The sequence below is a fragment of the Rhinichthys klamathensis genome, unplaced genomic scaffold, assembly GCF_029890125.1.
Source record: "Rhinichthys klamathensis goyatoka isolate OS25496 unplaced genomic scaffold, OSU_Roscu_1.1 h1tg000011l_1, whole genome shotgun sequence".
Classification (NCBI taxonomy): domain Eukaryota; kingdom Metazoa; phylum Chordata; class Actinopteri; order Cypriniformes; family Leuciscidae; genus Rhinichthys; species Rhinichthys klamathensis.
The window spans coordinates 6,139,074-6,157,484 of NW_026606564.1; the positions used below are offsets into that span (position 1 = coordinate 6,139,074).

Here is an 18,411-nt window from a genome sequence, read left to right on the forward strand (position 1 = left end):
TTATTGTTATTTACAGTTCGTATTATGCTCTGTTCATACTGTTCTGTCTAAATAAACAGGACATTTGCATTTACATTTGGGTTATGCAGTGTTTTTAAATTATATTTTACACTGGGGTGCCTTGAGATTTTATGCACTTTTGAAAGGTGCCCTGACTGAAAAAAGTTTGAGAAAGGCTGCTGTAAATAACAATAAAACAAGAAGAAAATGGTAGAATGGGCCAATAAATATCGTAAAGATTAGACGTTTTTAAAAATAATTCTATGGGAAGTACAGACTGCAATTAAGGGTTGAAACTTCACCTGAACATCATACAAAGACTGCTTTTACATCATGCTAATTTCTGCATATCAAGGATCTTCAATGAACAGAGATTTTTCTTTTTCGTTTTAAAAAGGGTTACACTTTATTTTAAGGTGTCCATGTTACAGTGTGATTATTATACATTTAATGACTGAGTAATAATATAGGGTTAGGATCATGTTTTGGTTTAGGGTTAGTTGCATGTAATTAATGCATAATTTAGTTACTAATAGGTTACAGTAATTGCATGTAATGTTTACAAGGACACTGTAAAATACAGCGTTACCAAAAAAAAATTAACTGCTGATTTTTTTTAATGATCAATTTAATGCATCCTTTGTAGGCTAAATAAATGGGCTATTGTTTTTATCTCTCTAATATAGGCTATCCTAGTCTATTTATCAACACTATGCTTATGTTTCGTTTTACAAATGTGCGAAATTACGATTTACAAATGTCTGTGCAAAATAGACCTTACTTACTAGGACCTTTTCACTACCTATTTCTCATGTTTATTTTGAAATAGGCTGTTCTGCATGTGGATTGCATGACATCACGGCTCCATCAAAGACCACCTGATCTAAAAAAGGAGGGGAACCCACCACGAGAAGCTTCGCATCCTGACGGTACCTCTGGCGTGAAGATGGCGGTCCCAGCTCCGAGCAGCCGGACCGGATCCGTTAGCAGCCTGGGGAACAGTCCAACCTCAGCACCGGGAGGCTTAAACAACAACAACAACCACAAGCTGTGGTGCTGCCACGAGCTGGACTTCAGGTCCGGAGTGAAGATCGAGGAGCTCAACCGACTCATCCATGAATTCAGCAAACAAGACCAACGAGAGTATGATGACCAGAGGGCACTGGAAATACACACCGCCAAGGATTTCATCTTCTCTATGCTCGGTAATAGCATCTTCAAACCTATTCATATTTTCTTCAAATAATCAGAATTGTTATTCATTAGGCCCATCATTCATTTTTATTCTGTTTTATTAAGTGAAAAATAATAGGTTATCTGGTATAATGGTATGCTATAAAGATGGTCAGATACTGTACCAATAATATTTTTTTCACCCGTATTTCATATGTAAGAGGTTTTAGATTAAAAGATTTATTAATCTAGGTTATACAAATTATTTTAACTTAATTTGCATAGGTTGATCATTGCTGATGGTGTGTTACAATCTGTATAGTGCTTTATGCTTTATGCAACATCTTAGCATCTTACATTATCCAAACACTGAATCCATTTTGGTCTGTTCTTAAGCAGGATTATGTTTGACCTCTTGCAGAATAATTCCACAGTAGTCGGATGAATGCATGCCCCTAATCTATATTTGAAGGGATCAGAATGATTATGTCCACATGTTGAATCCCTCTTACACATGAAAAAGTGAATACCTTTGACAAAGAGCAGTGTATGGACAGAGCAAACACAGTGCATAAATTGATAATGTATATATTGTATATATTGGGGTTAGTTTAAAAATAAATGTGAATGACTTGAGTTCAGTTACAATTTAATATTTATTAAAAGCTTTGGATAAAAGCGTCTGCTAAATGAATAAATGTATATATAAAATGTAATAAACAAGCTGAAAAATGTATCACTAATTACAAAAAAATGATAAATTACAGTACAATAATTTCATGTTTCTATTGTGCAATTACTGTATCAATAACTTAAACTACAAGACGTTCAGTCCTTATTAAAGGGGTAGTTCAACTAAAAACGAAAATTCTGTCATCATTTACTCACCCTCAAGTTGTTCCTTGTGAAATTCCAATGAATTTCTTTCTTCTGCTGAACACAAAAGAAGATATTTTGAAGAATGTTTGTAAACAAACAGTTGACATGCAACCATTGACTTCCATAGTATGTGAAAAAAATACTGTGGAAGTCAATGAAGCCCATTAACTGTTTGGTTACCGATATTCTTCCAAATATCTTCTTTTCTGTTCAGAAGAAACTTGAGGGAGAGTAAATGACAGAATTTTCGGGTTTTTTTTGGTTGAACTATCCTTTTAAACACCTCTTTTGTTACCTTCAGAGTATGTGTGTTTATTTGTTAATCTTTTTTTTTAATATAACTAGTCCTACATGTCTAAAAAATAATTGTATGACTAATCTAAGACCGATTCTTTAGAATTGTGGATATTTTTACAGAAATTCAATAGCCCTGTCCAGCACTGGGGTTATTTCCAGACTAGGGGGAAGTTGGTGTAAGGAGGCATTCAGGCAATTATGGGAACCCATCCATTGAGGCAGAAGTAATGTACAGCTTCCTCTCATTCTGTTCTCACACTTTCACTCACTGCCATTCACTCAGCTCAATTCAGAAAGCAGGAGGCTGATTGGCCTGCAGTGTCTGTGTATGCAAATGAGACAGATGGAACAAAAGTGACACTGCATCCCTTTGAGAGTTGGAATCTCTGTGGGAGACAGATTTAAAGAATGATGGGTGGAGGGATGTTGGAATAGTTTGGGTTTTTGCTAAAAATCAGGGGGAATTGTAGGAAGGAAGATTTAACTGGGAAAGTACTAATGCCTATTATGAGTTGTGTGTGTGTGTGTGTGTGTGTGTTGTAATAAGTCAACTTTTCTACCTGTGTAAAATTATATCGGTTTCTCTCAGCTGTTTACTAAATTCCTTTGAATTATACTGCCATGAAAAAAGTAGTTGAATGGCTTCAAATCATCAAATATAAATTTATATTAGACGATGGAAACCAGAGAAAAATAAACCATTCTTTTAAAATCATTATTTCCTTAATTTTATTTGTAAAAAAAAATGCATCAATTACGTATATTGTCCCTGTGAAAAAAGTAATTGTCTCCGTAATCTGGAAACCATCAAAACAACTTCATTTCTGTAAAACAAATGCAGTGTTCCACTATAAAGAATGACATTCTTATAGTAAAACATGATGGTAACAGTGTGATTAAATGGGGATGTGACTTTTTATCGTTGAAGGAAGTATTCATTATGCTGTACGCCAGACAATTCTTTAGGAGAATGTCAGTGCATGAGCTGAAGTTTATTTGGATGATGCAGCAAGACAATTATCCAAAACACCAAATCAAGACAACTTCTGAATGTCTGAAATGAAAAAACAAAACAGTTTGTGCTGCCCTGCTTTTTGTCATTAGAAAGTGTTAGGAGATATTAAAAATATACAGTACATTTACTGTAGAAATTTACCATAGTGAGTGCTTCCAAGGACACTGAGTCAAACTGCCCCATTCAGGGAGCAGCTATAAATATTTGAGTGCATCCCCATCCTCAATGGGGACAGATGAAAGCTCAGCTTGTGTGAGCCTGGATGCTTAAGAACAATCAGACATGCTTGAGAACATTAAACCGCCAGCTGCATCCTTGCTCAGCAGCAACTCTCTGTGCCCTAAAAGCCAGTAGGCACACAATAGAATGTGAACAAATGTGAATGTTACGTTCCTCCTCCTTCCTGATGCTTTTACCTTGTGCTGCTGGTGTCAACTTTCAGGTCCTCTTATTGATCCACTGGAAATAGACGCCAAAAGAAAGTGCTCTGCTGTCTTCATCAGTGAAGAGGAAGAGCTTTTGGTCATGTGACAGAAAGCTTAAATTGTTCAATGTTATGTAATTAATCCTATATGTGGATAAAAAATGTACATGAAGAGATAATAACAACATCACATTCATTGCATGAACAATCGAGGCCTCTTAAACATGACAAGAGTAAAAACTGATCATTTTCATAGTAGGCTATAGTATAACATAGTAGAAACAAATGCATCCTAGACAACAAATGACAGTAACACTACAATAAACTTCAATTCATTACCATAAGTTAATCCATTAAGTATGATGAACTAACAAAGAACATACATTTTATTTATCTAGGTTAATTTTAATTTATATGAATACTAGGGTTTACAAAATACATGATCGTCCTTGTGGTGCCAAACCACACAAACCATATGTCCAACCAGACGTGTTCAAGAACTTGCAAATGCCTTGGTTGAAGAGTGGAGTAACATCTCACAGCAAGAACTAGCAAGTCTGCTGCAGTCCATGAGGATGAGATGCACTGTAGTACTTACAGTAAAGCAGCTGGTGGCCTTACCACATACTAACTGATATTTTTTATATTGACCCCCGCTCTTTTCAGACTCATTATTCCATTTCTGTTTGTCAAATGTCTGTGAAATTTGTTTAGTCTCAGTTGTTGAATCTTTTTATGTTCATACAAATATTTACGCATAATAAGACATTTTGCTGGGGAAAAAGCAGTTGAAAGTGGGAGCTTTTTTTGCTGAATATACATATTCATAACCCAACTAACATTACCTCAGGAAGATTTAGCCAATAAAGTTTTTAGTTAATTCGTTTTTTAGATTAATGAAAAGCATCTCTGTAGAGAATCATATCACTAAAATTATAAATAGTTTTGAAAAATATAAAGTTTGTCCAAAATGATTAAAAACGTAATAATTGATGGCAATAATGAGACCGAAGTGGAGTCGTGGTAACGAGCGTCCGAGGTGGAGCCGGAGGGAAGGCAGAGCCAGACGGAGCCGGAGGTGCTGGTAGGACGACGTCTGACCAAGGCGTCGATGCAAGGAGGGACGATGCAGCCCAGTGGAGCTGTAAGGATGATGGTTTCTGGTGGAGCCAAGGGAGGGAGGAGTTAAAGCAGAGCCGACAGGTCACCAGGCCGAGGCGAAGCCATGGGTTCAGAGGCTGGAGGCGGAGCAAGGGGATGAGATGGTGGCCTGAACAGCCGAGGCAGATTCTCAAAGTTATGTGTAGGTGGAGATGCAGAGGTGCTGAAGGGAACCAGCAGAGGTGGGGCTGAGGAACTGGCTGATTTGGGAACAGGAGGTGGGAGAGGGAGGCTGGGCGGGCACTCAGGAAACATATGAAACTCTGGGCTGTGCAGGACCAGGGGGGAAACAGAAAACTCTCGGCTAAGTGGGACCAGTGGGGAAACAGAAAGCTGGGCGGGACCAGCAGGGAAACGGAAAACTCTGGGCTGAGTGGGACCAGTGGGGAAACAGAAAGCTGGGCGGGACCAGCAGGGAAACGGAAAACTCTGGGCTGGGTGGGACCTGGGGGGAAACAGAAATCTCTAGGCTGGGTGGGACCAGTGGGGAAACAAAAAACTCTAGGCTGAGTGGGACCAGTGGGGAAACAGAAAGCTGGGCGGGACTAGCAGGGAAATGGAAAACTCTGGGCTGGGTGGGACCTGGGGGGAAACAGAAATCTCTAGGCTGGGTGGGACCAGTGGGGAAACAAAAAACTCTAGGCTGGGTGGGACCAGGAGGGAAACAGTAATCTCTAGGCTGGGTGGGACTAGTGGGGAAACAGAAATCTCTAGGCTGAGTGGGACCAGTGGGGAAACAGAAAACTCTAGACTGGGCAGTACTAGCAGACAGGGGAATTACCTCCTCAAAAGATCTGAACAGTTTCCAGTGGCCAGGCAGAACTCATTCCCAGCGGCGTGGTGGTGGACGGGGCTCCTATCCATGCCCTCGAATTCCATTAGTATTCCCTTGAGGACGGGGTTGTTGTCGACTCACGCACCTGGTCAGATTCTCCATGTGGTTCGTGCTCCGGAGCGATGTCTGGCGCAGTTAGTCTCTGGCTTGTTCATTGCGGCAGGCCAATCTCCACAGTCTGCGGTGGAATTAGGCTGTGTGAAGGCTGACTGGGATCTGAGTCTGGAGTGGGACTGGTGTTTTCCAGCGGGGCAATGGTGAATTCCGAGTTGTTATTCACCAGTACCCACTCCACACATGTGGCGAAATCCTTTCGTGGACCACTCCCTAGGAGGCGTGCCCTTGACCTGGCGATGTAGAAAACGCATAGCGAGCGGTCTGGATAGTGAGTTATGCCGAGTTCACACTGCACAATTTTCAAAGTAGTCAGGTCACTGTTCTTTTCACACTGCGCGACTATCTGGGGTAGCATTCAGTTGTTGCTGTGTGCACACTGCACGATGGATCAGCAACAGGAGGTTTCACACTGCATGACTTTACAAAAGAAAGAATCGTCGACAACTTCAGTCTGGTCCACAAACATTTCACAACCAAACGCATGCAAGAATTGATAAGGAAATAACGCAAGATCACGCATGCGTAAGACTGGAGTTCTTGCGCGAGACTGGAATTGTTATTAAAAATGATAGCCTGCAAGAAGATTGCGATCCAAATTGTCCGTGCGCTGATTTGCAGCGAAAAGGAGAAATGGAAAAACAGATTATGCAGGAGGAAATGGTTGGGGAGACGCAGGGAGCAAGGATTGTCTGTTCTGCAAAGAGAGTTGGGGGTAAATAAATAATTTTGCAATGTGCTGCTGGTCAAGCAAATGTTTATGCTTTGTTTCCCGCTGCCCTGTATCTTGCTCTCTCATTGGCTGTAGGTCATCACCGATGTAGTTTTCAGTCAGAACACATTCACACAGCAGGATTTTGAATCGCACGATCGGTGATTCTCTCAGATTGCGTTTTTGATCATTCACACTGTGTGATTGTCACTCACGTGAACGAGCACCGATTTGCCTATGATTTCAGGCATTTGTCTGCGATCTCCCAAAACCTGTCGGCGAGCAAAAATCCACTTAATTGGTCCAATCTTCTGTCATGCGGCTGTAATGAGCCCAAGACGATAGAGTATCAAAACAAATAGTTTTTATTTTAAATTCACAAGGAAAATCAAGAGATAAACAGAGACAACAACCACTAAACACAGACTAGATTGGACAAAGAACTGGAAAGCACAGGGAGTGCTACTTTTTCACGACAAGGATTGTGCTAAAAATGGAAATGTTTTTTTTGTTTTTTTTTACGTGATGACAACGAAATTTCATCTTCACAAAGCCAGAACCATTTCACTGTAATCCCAATTTTAGAATTTTCTCCTCTGATATAAAGTCCTTCGAAAACATATATATCGTCCTTGAGTCTGTTGTGGAACCTTTCATTTTTCATGACGACAAAATGTTATAATTTGTTGATTTGTGTAATTCTTATAACCATTTGTGATGATGTACGTATTTTCTCTGTTTCAGGCATGGTGCAAAAGCTGGACCAAAAGTTGCCTGTTGCCAATGAGTACTTATTGTTGTCCGGTGGTGTGAGAGAAGGTGTGGTGGACATGGATCTGGATGAGCTTGGCATCTATAACCGTGGCTCTGATTATGACATGGCCTTCACCCTGTTGGTTCCTGCACTTAAGCTGCACGACCGGAACCAGCCTGTCACACTGGACATGCGCCACTCAGCACTAGGTCATTCTTGGCTCAGCTTGCGACTTTTTGACGAGGGTACCATTAACCGTTGGCGAGACTGCTGCACGCTGACTGACCATCTGAACGGCACCACCAATTACTTCTTCTCGCCCACACTGGTAGCTGACTGGTTCCAAGAAGCTGTCGGACTGGTGCTGACGGAGTTACAGCGCAAGCCACAAAGGGGCACCCCAAGGGTGGACCGGGTGGAGCGTCACAGCACGCTGCTGTCTATGGTTTTAGGTGTGGGCAGCAGTCGCATGCTTTATGACATTGTTCCTGTGGTGTCTTTTAAAGGCTGGCCGGCGGTTGCTCAGAGCTGGTTGATGGAGAACCACTTCTGGGATGGCAAAATCACAGAGGAGGAGGTCATCAGCGGCTTCTATCTGCTGCCTGCCTGCTCAGTCTCTGGTTGCCAGGAAAACGAGTGGCGTCTCTCCTTCGCCCGCAGCGAGGTGCAATTGAAAAAGTGCATCTCACCAGGCCTCATGCAAGCTTACCAGGCGTGCAAGGCAATAGTTGTAAAGCTGCTGGCTCAACCCACAGCTATCAGTCCCTACTACTTACGCAGCATTATGCTGTGGGCCTGTGACCGACTACCTGCAAGCTATTTGTCACAGGAAGACTACGCTGCACACTTCCTGCTGGGTCTCATTGATGACCTGCAGCACTGCCTTGTCAACAAGACCTGCCCTAACTATTTCATCCCGCAGTGTAACATGTTGGAGCACCTGTGTGACGAGACCGCCATATTTCATGCTCGTAAGCTAACGCTGGTACGCTCGGATCCGGGCGAACACCTGCGCTCCGTCATCGAACAAGCCAAGGCGGCCAACAGACTGACGCTGGAGATGCAGCGTCGCGGGAGTTCCTCAGGACTGCCTTCTCCGCTGGCAGATCCTTCCTCAGCAGATCACCAGCAGCCAGATGACCGCTTGGCCAAGAAGCTACAGCAGTTGGTGACCGAGAATCCAGGCAAGTCCATCTCTGTATTCATCAACCCTGACGACGTCACGCGACCTCACTTCCGTATTGATGACAAGTTCTTCTGAAAACATAGGTCTATTTTCGGTTTAACCCAAAGGGGTGTGCATGGCACTGTCCAGAAACTGGAGCTGTGTCCTTGTGCCTGCTTACATCAGACTGGAGAGGATCTTCTGGAGGAAACGACTGCAAGAGGTCTATAAGACTGGCCTTACTGAGTGGAAAATCCCAATTATTTGCACCTTTCAAGGGATTTCATATCATGGTGACTCTGAGAAGAAAAGCTGTGTAAGTCTAGCACATTCTGGACAATGATTTACATAGTATATGAAAATATAGCATATGTCCTGTAGATGGTATTGTTATTCTGATGAAAATTCTGTTGTAACAAACAATAGAATCAGACATGTGTTTTGCATCTGTGCTGACTGAGACGACACATTCCCATTTCCGTATATCACCTCTTTATGTTTGTGGACAATTAACATATCTTGTTATTTATTTAGAGGAAGCAACAAAAAAATATGTCAATAAAAGCCAAACCTTTTCTATCTATAGGTGATTTAAATCATATTCCTTAAGTGCAATTAAAAGAATGTACGTTAATGCCCAGTTAGAGTGAGGTTCTTGAATTGACAAAAACGTTCAACTATAACAATGCAGAATTGTCTAAAGTGGGGGTACTTGACTTAAAGCCCTAAAAATGTTGCTGCTATTGGAGAATAAAAGGATGTTATTTTGTTTTTGAAATTATTGAAAGTGACTAGCAGCTATCCAATATAAGCCCACTTATCACTAATGTTAAAGGGATAGTTCACTTTTACTCGCCCTCAAGTTGTTCCAAACCTTTATAAACACAAAGGAAGATATTTTGAAGAATGTTATAGCCAAACAGTTGTGGGGCACCACTGACATAGAATTGTTTTTTTTCCATACTATGGAAGTCAGTGGCAACTGTTGGTTACCCATATTCTTTAAAAAATATCTTTGTGTTTAGCAGAAGAAAGAAATGAATAAAGGTTTGGAACAACTTGAGGAGTTAATCAGTTAATGATGATTCATTTTTGTCTGAACTATTCCTTTAATTGTGTCTCAAAATAAAAAATACAGAGTAGGGCATCAATCGTGTAGTTTGTACTGTACCTCAAAAAATCTAGCTTGCCTGTGTTGTTCCTCCAGTAAATAAAGAATTGTGCATTGTTTTGAAAGCTGTTTTGGTTTGGAACTTTGATTTTTTTGCTTGGTCAAAATCAGTCCTTTAAAATTGTTATTTTTGAATGTAAATGATTGCATACGTAAATAATACATAACGCAATAAATATTTGAAGTCATTTATATTTAGACAACAGGGCATTTGAGCTATGCTGTAAGCACAGGAAGGAATCATGTGCATCATGGAAGTAAAATGTATGTGGCATATTTATGTATCAACTTATGTTACATATGTAAGCAGATATAATGGTGTATTTACGCTTAAGAATATTGTGTAATTACAGGAATATTGAACATACACTGGGAACAAGATTTGCTATACCCCAATGTCCATTTACTTTCTCCATAATCTTTTAATTAAGGATAGATTTTCCAAATCTTCAAAACTTTGTCTAGTCTCTTATTATTTAGTAAAAAGTTAATTTTGGCCTCATTACTTGTGTATTTTCCTTTGAACTTGACAATACATGCAAGGGTGCAAAGGCTTTAGATTCCAATAAATTTGCTGATTTTGATAGTTCTACATCATATTCGTCACCACTGGACACCGCCATGTTCTCTGTACTGTACTGGACATACAGTGAACTCCACAGACACGCTGAGTCAACGCATTCAGTGACATAATATCCCAGTCTGCACCTTTCCACACAACCACAACATCCCAGTTCCTGATGAAGAACAATTGCATACATCTACAGCACAAATAGACACATCCACACAATGCTGACATGTGCTATTAAAGCATTATATACCCAGAGATTCTGTAAAAAACACATCTTTGAGAGGTCATTAAAATCGACCTTTGTGTTTGACATGACACTGTGCCTCTGATACCAGAACAGAACACTGAACTCTTATAGCAGCATCTAGTTCTTTTTTTAACAGCTGAGGTAACATTAGCCGTTATTCCCCTGTCCCTGTAAACTGCTGATGCTGCCGTTCTTCGCAGTTTGATCAATGAGATCATTACAATTATAGCATTCACATACATAATGGGGAAATATGAATGTTTGGTGAATAGAGAAGGTACAACATATTTCGCAGGGCTGTGTGACATTCAGAATTGAACCGAGAATTCAAATTGAATGAATTCATATGTCAATGTAATATATAATCCATAGATTCAAATTTAAATATCAATATTTATTTCTGTCTTTATTTCTCTATAGCAAAATGAAAATGTATTAATGGCGATTGTCTATTGATATCAATTGTGTTAGTTTACAGTACTGAACAGTTTAAAGAAATAAGCCTATTGAGGGAAAATATATTCTACATATCAGGGAAAAAATACACACAATTAGTCAAATGAACAATTCAGGGTTTGTGGAAAAATATGTATGGCTGTGCTGAATTTAATTTCCAATTCAACATCAAAAGCATGAATTCCTTATTCTTAAATTCTGAACTCTGAATATGTCACTTATTCGGTAACACTTTACAATAAGGTTCATTAGTTAACATTAGTTAATTAACTAACATGATTAACAATGAGCAATTGTTACAGTATGTATTAATCTTTGTTAATGTAAGTTAATAAAAATACAGCTGTTCAATGTTTGTTCATGTTAGCTCACAGTGCATTAACTAATGTTAACAAATACAACCTTTGATTTTAATAATGTATTAGTAAATTTAGAAATTAATATTAACTAAGATTGCTGTAGAAGTGCAGTTCATTATTAGTTCATGTTAACTAATGTAGTTAACTAATGAACCACTTATTCAAACATATGCTTGGTTGCATTCAGTTAAACAAGGTAATTATAACCAGATGCAGTAACTGTGCTGTGATTATGATTATTCACTCTTGGCAGCCACACAAACAAAGCGTTTCAGCACTACAGAAAGTGAACAGCTCCGTCGACAGCAATTCATTATTATCTCTTTCTCTATCTTTCTTGAACACACGTTCATGCACGAGTAGCTACTGTGCACTCCCGCCCTGTGTGTCCGGGACCCAAACTCTCTCATACTCATTCATCAATAGCGCTGTGTAAAGACTGCTCTGTGCTGCTCGACTACTGCGAGGTTCAGCACACTGTATCTGCCCTTTACGCATCCCGCAACAAAAAACGGCAACCACGAGAGATTCCTCCAAAACACCGCGCAACATGGATAAAGGAGATAAAGGTAAGAAACTTCCAGAGTCATGGACGTGTTTATTATCACGCCGGGATAGAGTGAATGCGCTTTAGGGGTGTTCGGGGAAAGTGGACTGCGGAAGTGTGCGGAGCTCAATGCAGTATTCGGACTTTAAAGCTTAGCGAACTGCAAAAGATCCGGTACATGTGGACATTCTGTTAGGATGGGATGATTTTTAATGCTGTGTAGTTGGTGTTGAGTGGGTAGATCAGATGACATATGAACATTAGCCTTGAGAGTGTGTGCCAAGATAAAGGCAGCGGCTGCTTTCCTTTCCTCCTGTGCAGATGCTGAGCAAATCAAAATCCTGTAAACACAAAACATCCACGCAAAGCACAAAACTCACTGTTTCGTTACTCGAATTAACTATAAGTTGACTTTTTTTTATTCCATAGTGTGATATTTCATAAATTTGAACAAGAGCTTTTGTGACTTTTTTTGTGTGAATTTATTTCTGTCAACCAGGGGCTGGGCCAGCTGCTCCTATAAAAAGTGCTGGTTGTCCTCTTTTTGGGAGACATGAATGTGTGATGTGGATTTTGTGGCACTGAGCCCGCCGATCAGCATGCCAGCATCCAAGCAAAAAAAAAAAAAGAAACTCTCTCCATCACCATGTGCACTGCAATGTTGTTGAGTGATTTATTGAAAGGCAGATAAGATAATCCACTATCAGTTTATGTTAAATCAAAAGGTTCTATTCTGATTGCACACACATGGTGAATGTGTGTTGATGTTAAATTGGCATATTACTTAAGCGTTGTGAGCTTTTGTTTTTATACTTTGACTGACTGCTTGTCCAAACAGACACACACAGGGAAGGTGGGGATAGAAATGCTGTGTGCATTTACACAGTGTAAAGGTTTTTTTTAGCTTCATTAATCCTGAAATCTTTCTGCTGACCTACACATCTTTTCTGTTTGTCCATCGTTTTTTTCATGAAGAAGTGCACTCCACACCTCTCCATCTTACTGCCTTAATATAGTTCTCTCTATATAGTTCTCTCTATTATATATTCTCTCTCATCTCTTCGATCCCTTCTCTTTATCCAACAACAATCATTCCCAACTCACATCATTGCATTTTCTATCTATCTATCTATCTATCTATCTATCTATCTATCTATCTATCTATCTATCTATCTATCTATCTATCTATCTATCTATCTATCTATCTATCTATCTATCTATCTATCTATCTATCTATCTATCTATCTGTCTTGTTGTCATGAGGCCTTACAAATGTGAAGCAAAAGATTTGTGACTGTTATGACCTTTTGCCTTTCACATCTATGAGTATGAATCCTGTACAGATGTGACTTTAAAAGTAAATCTATAATTCTATAAGTACATATAATTCTATTGAAGGGTAAGTTCACCCAAAAATGAAAAGTCTGTCATTACAGTTTTTCTCAGTCGCTTTGGTACATTTCTCGAATCATCCTCGACATTTGTAAAACAGTAAGTGCATTTCTCAAAACAATTTGTGCAAATAGCAAAACACCATGGATTTCCTGCAAAAGCCAGTCTCTTGTTCAAAATCCTTAGTTCATCTCTCAAAAGTAAATATCTGTGTCAATGAACATGTCAGTGCCATCAGAATGACAAGTCCTTGTGTCATTGTGTACGGATAAGACAGTCAAATTGCTTAGTCATGTTGTCAATATAACAGTGTCCTCTGGAGGGATGTTCTGATGTAAACTATGGCTAAAGTTTTGATGACAATTATTGTAAATTGTAGGTTACACACCTTAGTGTATGTGGGAGTTTGATTGCAAGAGACTGGACAAGATTCACATACACTTTTACAGTTTGTACTGTATTTTGTTGACAAACCGTGTCATTGCAATACAGAAAGGAAAAGACAGCACTGCATAGCTCAAAGAAAAACAAACAGGGGAAAAAACAAAAGTAGAAATGTGAACAGGACAGATTTAGAAAAAAAAGTCTAAATGGAAATGTATAGAAATGTGCTTGATTATGACAACTCAACCATTTTGCATGTAAATACTTAATGCCTAAGACTTTAACTAATGCCTAAATGTTGTGGGGAGTGAGATTATTCAACAGAGACCTGTTATAATACATTTTGATCAACAAAAGAACAAACCTATTGCTGAAGCACAAACGTGCTGCGTAACATGAGAATGAACCTCATTGGTTCTTGCTGAAGCTCAAATTCGCTGCGTAACATGAGAATGAACCTCATTGGTTCTTGCAGAAGCTCAAACTCGCTGCGTAACAAGAGAATGAACTTCATTGGTTCTTGCTGAAGCTCAAACTCGCTGCTTAACATGAGAATGAATCTCATTGGTTCTTGCTGAAGCTAAAACTCTCTGCGTAACATGAGAAGAACTTCATTGGTTCTTGCTGAAGCTCAAATTCACTGCTTAACGTGAGAATGAATCTCATTGGTTCTTGCTGAAGCTCAAAGTCGATGCGTAACACGAGAATGAACCTAATTGGTTCTTGCAGAAGCTGCTTATCATGAGAATGAACTTCATTGGCTCTTGCTGAAGCTCAAATGTGCTGTATAACACGAGAATGAATCTCATTGGTTCTTCCGGAAGCACAAAGTCGCTACGTAACACGAAAATTAACCTCATTGGTTCTTGCAGAAGCTCAAACTCGCAGCGTAACACGAGAATGAACCTCATTGGTTCTTGCAGAAGCTCAAACTCGCAGCGTAACACGAGAATGAACCTCATTGGTTCTTGCTGAAGCACAAACTCGCTGCGTAACACGAGAATGCACCTCATTGGTTCTTGCTGAAGCACAAACTCGCTGGGTAACACGAGAATGAACCTCATTGGTTCTTGCTGAAGCACAAACTCGCTGCGTAACACGAGAATGAACCTCATTGGTTCTTGCTGAAGCACAAACTCGCTGCGTAACACGAGAATGAACCTCATTGGTTCTTGCTGAAGCTCAAACATGATGTGTAACACGAGAATGAACCTCATTGGTTCTTGCTGAAGCACAAACTCGCTGCGTAACACGAGAATGAACCTCATTGGTTCTTGCTGAAGCTCAAACATGATGCGTAACACGAGATTTAACCTCATTGGTTCTTGCTGAAGCTCAAACGTGCTGCGTAACACGAGAATGAACCTCATTGGTTTTTGCTGAAGCTCAAACATGCTGCGTAACAAAAGAATGAACCTCATTGGTTCTTGCTGAAGCTCAAACATGCTGCGTAACACGAGAATGAACCTCATTGGTTTTTGCTGAAGCTCAAACATGCTGCGTAACAAAAGAATGAACCTCATTGGTTCTTGCTGAAGCTCAAACATGCTGCGTAACACGAGAATGAACCTCATTGGTTCTTGCTGAAGCTCAAACGTGCTGCGTAACACGAGAATGAATCTCATTGGTTCTTGCTGAAGCTCAAACGTGCTGTATAACACGAGAAGGAATCTCATTGGTTCTTGCTGAAGCTCAAACATGATGCGTAACACGAGAATGAACCTTATTGGTTCTTGCTGAAGCTCAAACGTGCTGTATAACACGAGAATGAATCTCATTGGTTCTTGCTGAAGCTCAAACATGATGCGTAACACAAGAATTAACCTCATTGGTTCTTGATGAAGCTCAAACGTGTTGCATAACATGAGAATGAATCTCATTGGTTCTTGCTGAAGCTCAAACGTGCTGCGTAACACAAGAATGAACCTCATTGGTTGTTGCTGAAGCTCAAACGTGCTGCGTAACACAAGAATTAACCTCATTGGTTGTTGCTGAAGCTCAAACGTGCTGCGTAACACGAGAATGAACCTCATTGGTTTTTGCTGAAGCTCAAACATGCTGCGTAACACAAGAATGAACCTCATTGGTTGTTGCTGAAGCTCAAACGTGCTGCATAACACAAGAATGAACCTCATTGGTTGTTGCTGAAGCTCAAACGTGCTGCGTAACACAAGAATTAACCTCATTGGTTCTTGTCGAAGCTCAAACGTGCTGCGTAACACGAGAATGAACCTCATTGGTTTTTGCTGAAGCTCAAACATGCTGCGTACCACAAGAATTAACCTCATTGGTTCTTGCTGTAGCTCAAACGTGCTGCGTAACACGAGAATGAATCTCATTGGTTCTTGCTGAAGCTCAAACGTGCTGTATAACACGAGAATGAATCTCATTGGTTCTTGCTGAAGCTCAAACATGATGCGTAACACGAGAATTAACCTCATTGGTTCTTGCTGAAGCCCAAACGTGCTGCGTAACACAAGAATGAACCTCATTGGTTGTTGCTGAAGCTCAAACGTGCTGCGTAACACAAGAATTAACCTCATTGGTTGTTGCTGAAGCTCAAACGTGCTGCGTAACACGAGAATGAACCTCATTGGTTCTTGCTGAAGCTCAAACGTGCTGTATAACACGAGAATGAATCTCATTGGTTCTTGCTGAAGCTCAAACATGATGCGTAACACAAGAATTGACCTCATTGGTTCTTAATGAAGCTCAAACATGTTGCATAACATGAGAATGAATCTCATTGGTTCTTGCTGAAGCTCAAACGTGCTGCGTAACACAAGAATGAACCTCATTGGTTCTTGCTAAAGCACAAACTCGCTGCGTAACACGAGAATGAACCTCATTGGTTCTTGCTGAAGCTCAAACATGATGCGTAACACGAGATTTAACCTCATTGGTTCTTGCTGAAGCTCAAACGTGCTGCGTAACACGAGAATGAACCTCATTGGTTTTTGCTGAAGCTCAAACATGCTGCGTAACACGAGAATGAACCTCATTGGTTTTTGCTGAAGCTCAAACATGCTGCGTAACAAAAGAATGAACCTCATTGGTTCTTGCTGAAGCTCAAACGTGCTGCGTAACACGAGAATGAATCTCATTGGTTCTTGCTGAAGCTCAAACGTGCTGTATAACACGAGAAGGAATCTCATTGGTTCTTGCTGAAGCTCAAACATGATGCGTAACACGAGAATTAACCTCATTGGTTCTTGATGAAGCTCAAACGTGTTGCATAACATGAGAATGAATCTCATTGGTTCTTGCTGAAGCTCAAACGTGCTGCGTAACACAAGAATGAACCTCATTGGTTGTTGCTGAAGCTCAAACGTGCTGCGTAACACAAGAATTAACCTCATTGGTTGTTGCTGAAGCTCAAACGTGCTGCGTAACACGAGAATGAACCTCATTGGTTTTTGCTGAAGCTCAAACATGCTGCGTAACACAAGAATGAACCTCATTGGTTGTTGCTGAAGCTCAAACGTGCTGCGTAACACGAGAATGAACCTCGTTGGTTCTTGCTGAAGCTCAAACGTGCTGCGTAACACAAGAATGAACCTCATTGGTTGTTGCGGAAGCTCAAACGTGCTGCGTAACACAAGAATTAACCTCATTGGTTCTTGCCGAAGCTCAAACATGCTGCGTAACACGAGAATGAACCTCATTGGTTCTTGCTGAAGCTCAAACGTGCTGCGTAACACGAGAATGAATCTCATTGGTTCTTGCTGAAGCTCAAATGTGCTGTATAACACGAGAAGGAATCTCATTGGTTTTTGCTGAAGCTCAAACATGCTGCGTAACAAAAGAATGAACCTCATTGGTTCTTGCTGAAGCTCAAACGTGCTGCGTAACACGAGAATGAATCTCATTGGTTCTTGCTGAAGCTCAAATGTGCTCTATAACACGAGAAGGAATCTCATTGGTTCTTGCTGAAGCTCAAACATGATGCGTAACACGAGAATTAACCTCATTGGTTCTTGATGAAGCTCAAACGTGTTGCATAACATGAGAATGAATCTCATTGGTTCTTGCTGAAGCTCAAACGTGCTGCGTAACACAAGAATTAACCTCATTGGTTGTTGCTGAAGCTCAAACGTGCTGCGTAACACGAGAATGAACCTCATTGGTTTTTGCTGAAGCTCAAACATGCTGCGTAACACAAGAATGAACCTCATTGGTTGTTGCTGAAGCTCAAACGTGCTGCGTAACACGAGAATGAACCTCGTTGGTTCTTGCTGAAGCTCAAACGTGCTGCGTAACACAAGAATGAACCTCATTGGTTGTTGCGGAAGCTCAAACGTGCTGCGTAACAAAAGAATTAACCTCATTGGTTCTTGCCGAAGCTCAAACGTGCTGCGTAACACGAGAATGAACCTCATTGGTTTTTGCTGAAGCTCAAACATGCTGCGTAACAAAAGAATGAACCTCATTGGTTCTTGCTGAAGCTCAAACGTGCTGCGTAACACGAGAATGAATCTCATTGGTTCTTGCTGAAGCTCAAATGTGCTGTATAACACGAGAAGGAATCTCATTGGTTCTTGCTGAAGCTCAAACATGATGCCTAACACGAGAATTAACCTCATTGGTTCTTGATGAAGCTCAAACGTGTTGCATAACATGAGAATGAATCTCATTGGTTCTTGCTGAAGCTCAAACGTGCTGCGTAACACAAGAATTAACCTCATTGGTTGTTGCTGAAGCTCAAACGTGTTGCATAACATGAGAATGAATCTCATTGGTTCTTGCTGAAGCTCA

General features: G+C 40.4%; 2 protein-coding genes across 2 annotated transcripts in view; both read left to right on the forward strand.

The window, feature by feature from the left end:
- Positions 1–872: 872 nt before the first annotated feature.
- Positions 873–8,785, forward strand: mb21d2 (Mab-21 domain containing 2). Its single transcript, XM_056264775.1, has 2 exons — positions 873–1,205; positions 7,355–8,785. The coding sequence occupies exons 1-2, from the start codon at positions 947–949 to the stop codon at positions 8,623–8,625; spliced, it is 1,530 nt and encodes a 509-aa protein (XP_056120750.1). The 5' UTR covers positions 873–946; the 3' UTR covers positions 8,626–8,785.
- Positions 8,786–11,760: 2,975 nt separating this feature from the next.
- The window catches only part of fgf12a (fibroblast growth factor 12a), a 79,754-nt gene continuing 73,103 nt past the window's right edge, over positions 11,761–18,411 (forward strand). The window contains exon 1 of the mRNA XM_056264779.1: positions 11,761–11,902. Coding sequence (XP_056120754.1) covers positions 11,884–11,902 — 19 coding nt within the window. The 5' untranslated portion in view covers positions 11,761–11,883. The remainder of the gene's footprint in view (positions 11,903–18,411) is intronic.

What these genes read in the sequence shown, in the direction of transcription:
- mb21d2 (XM_056264775.1), top strand. Translation starts at nt 947, where the DNA reads ATGGCGGTCCCAGCTCCGAGCAGCCGGACCGGATCCGTTAGCAGCCTG. An exon ending in TTTCATCTTCTCTATGCTCG is followed by an intron (nt 1,206 to 7,354) that starts GTAATAGCATCT and finishes TCTCTGTTTCAG; the next exon opens with GCATGGTGCAAAAGCTGGAC.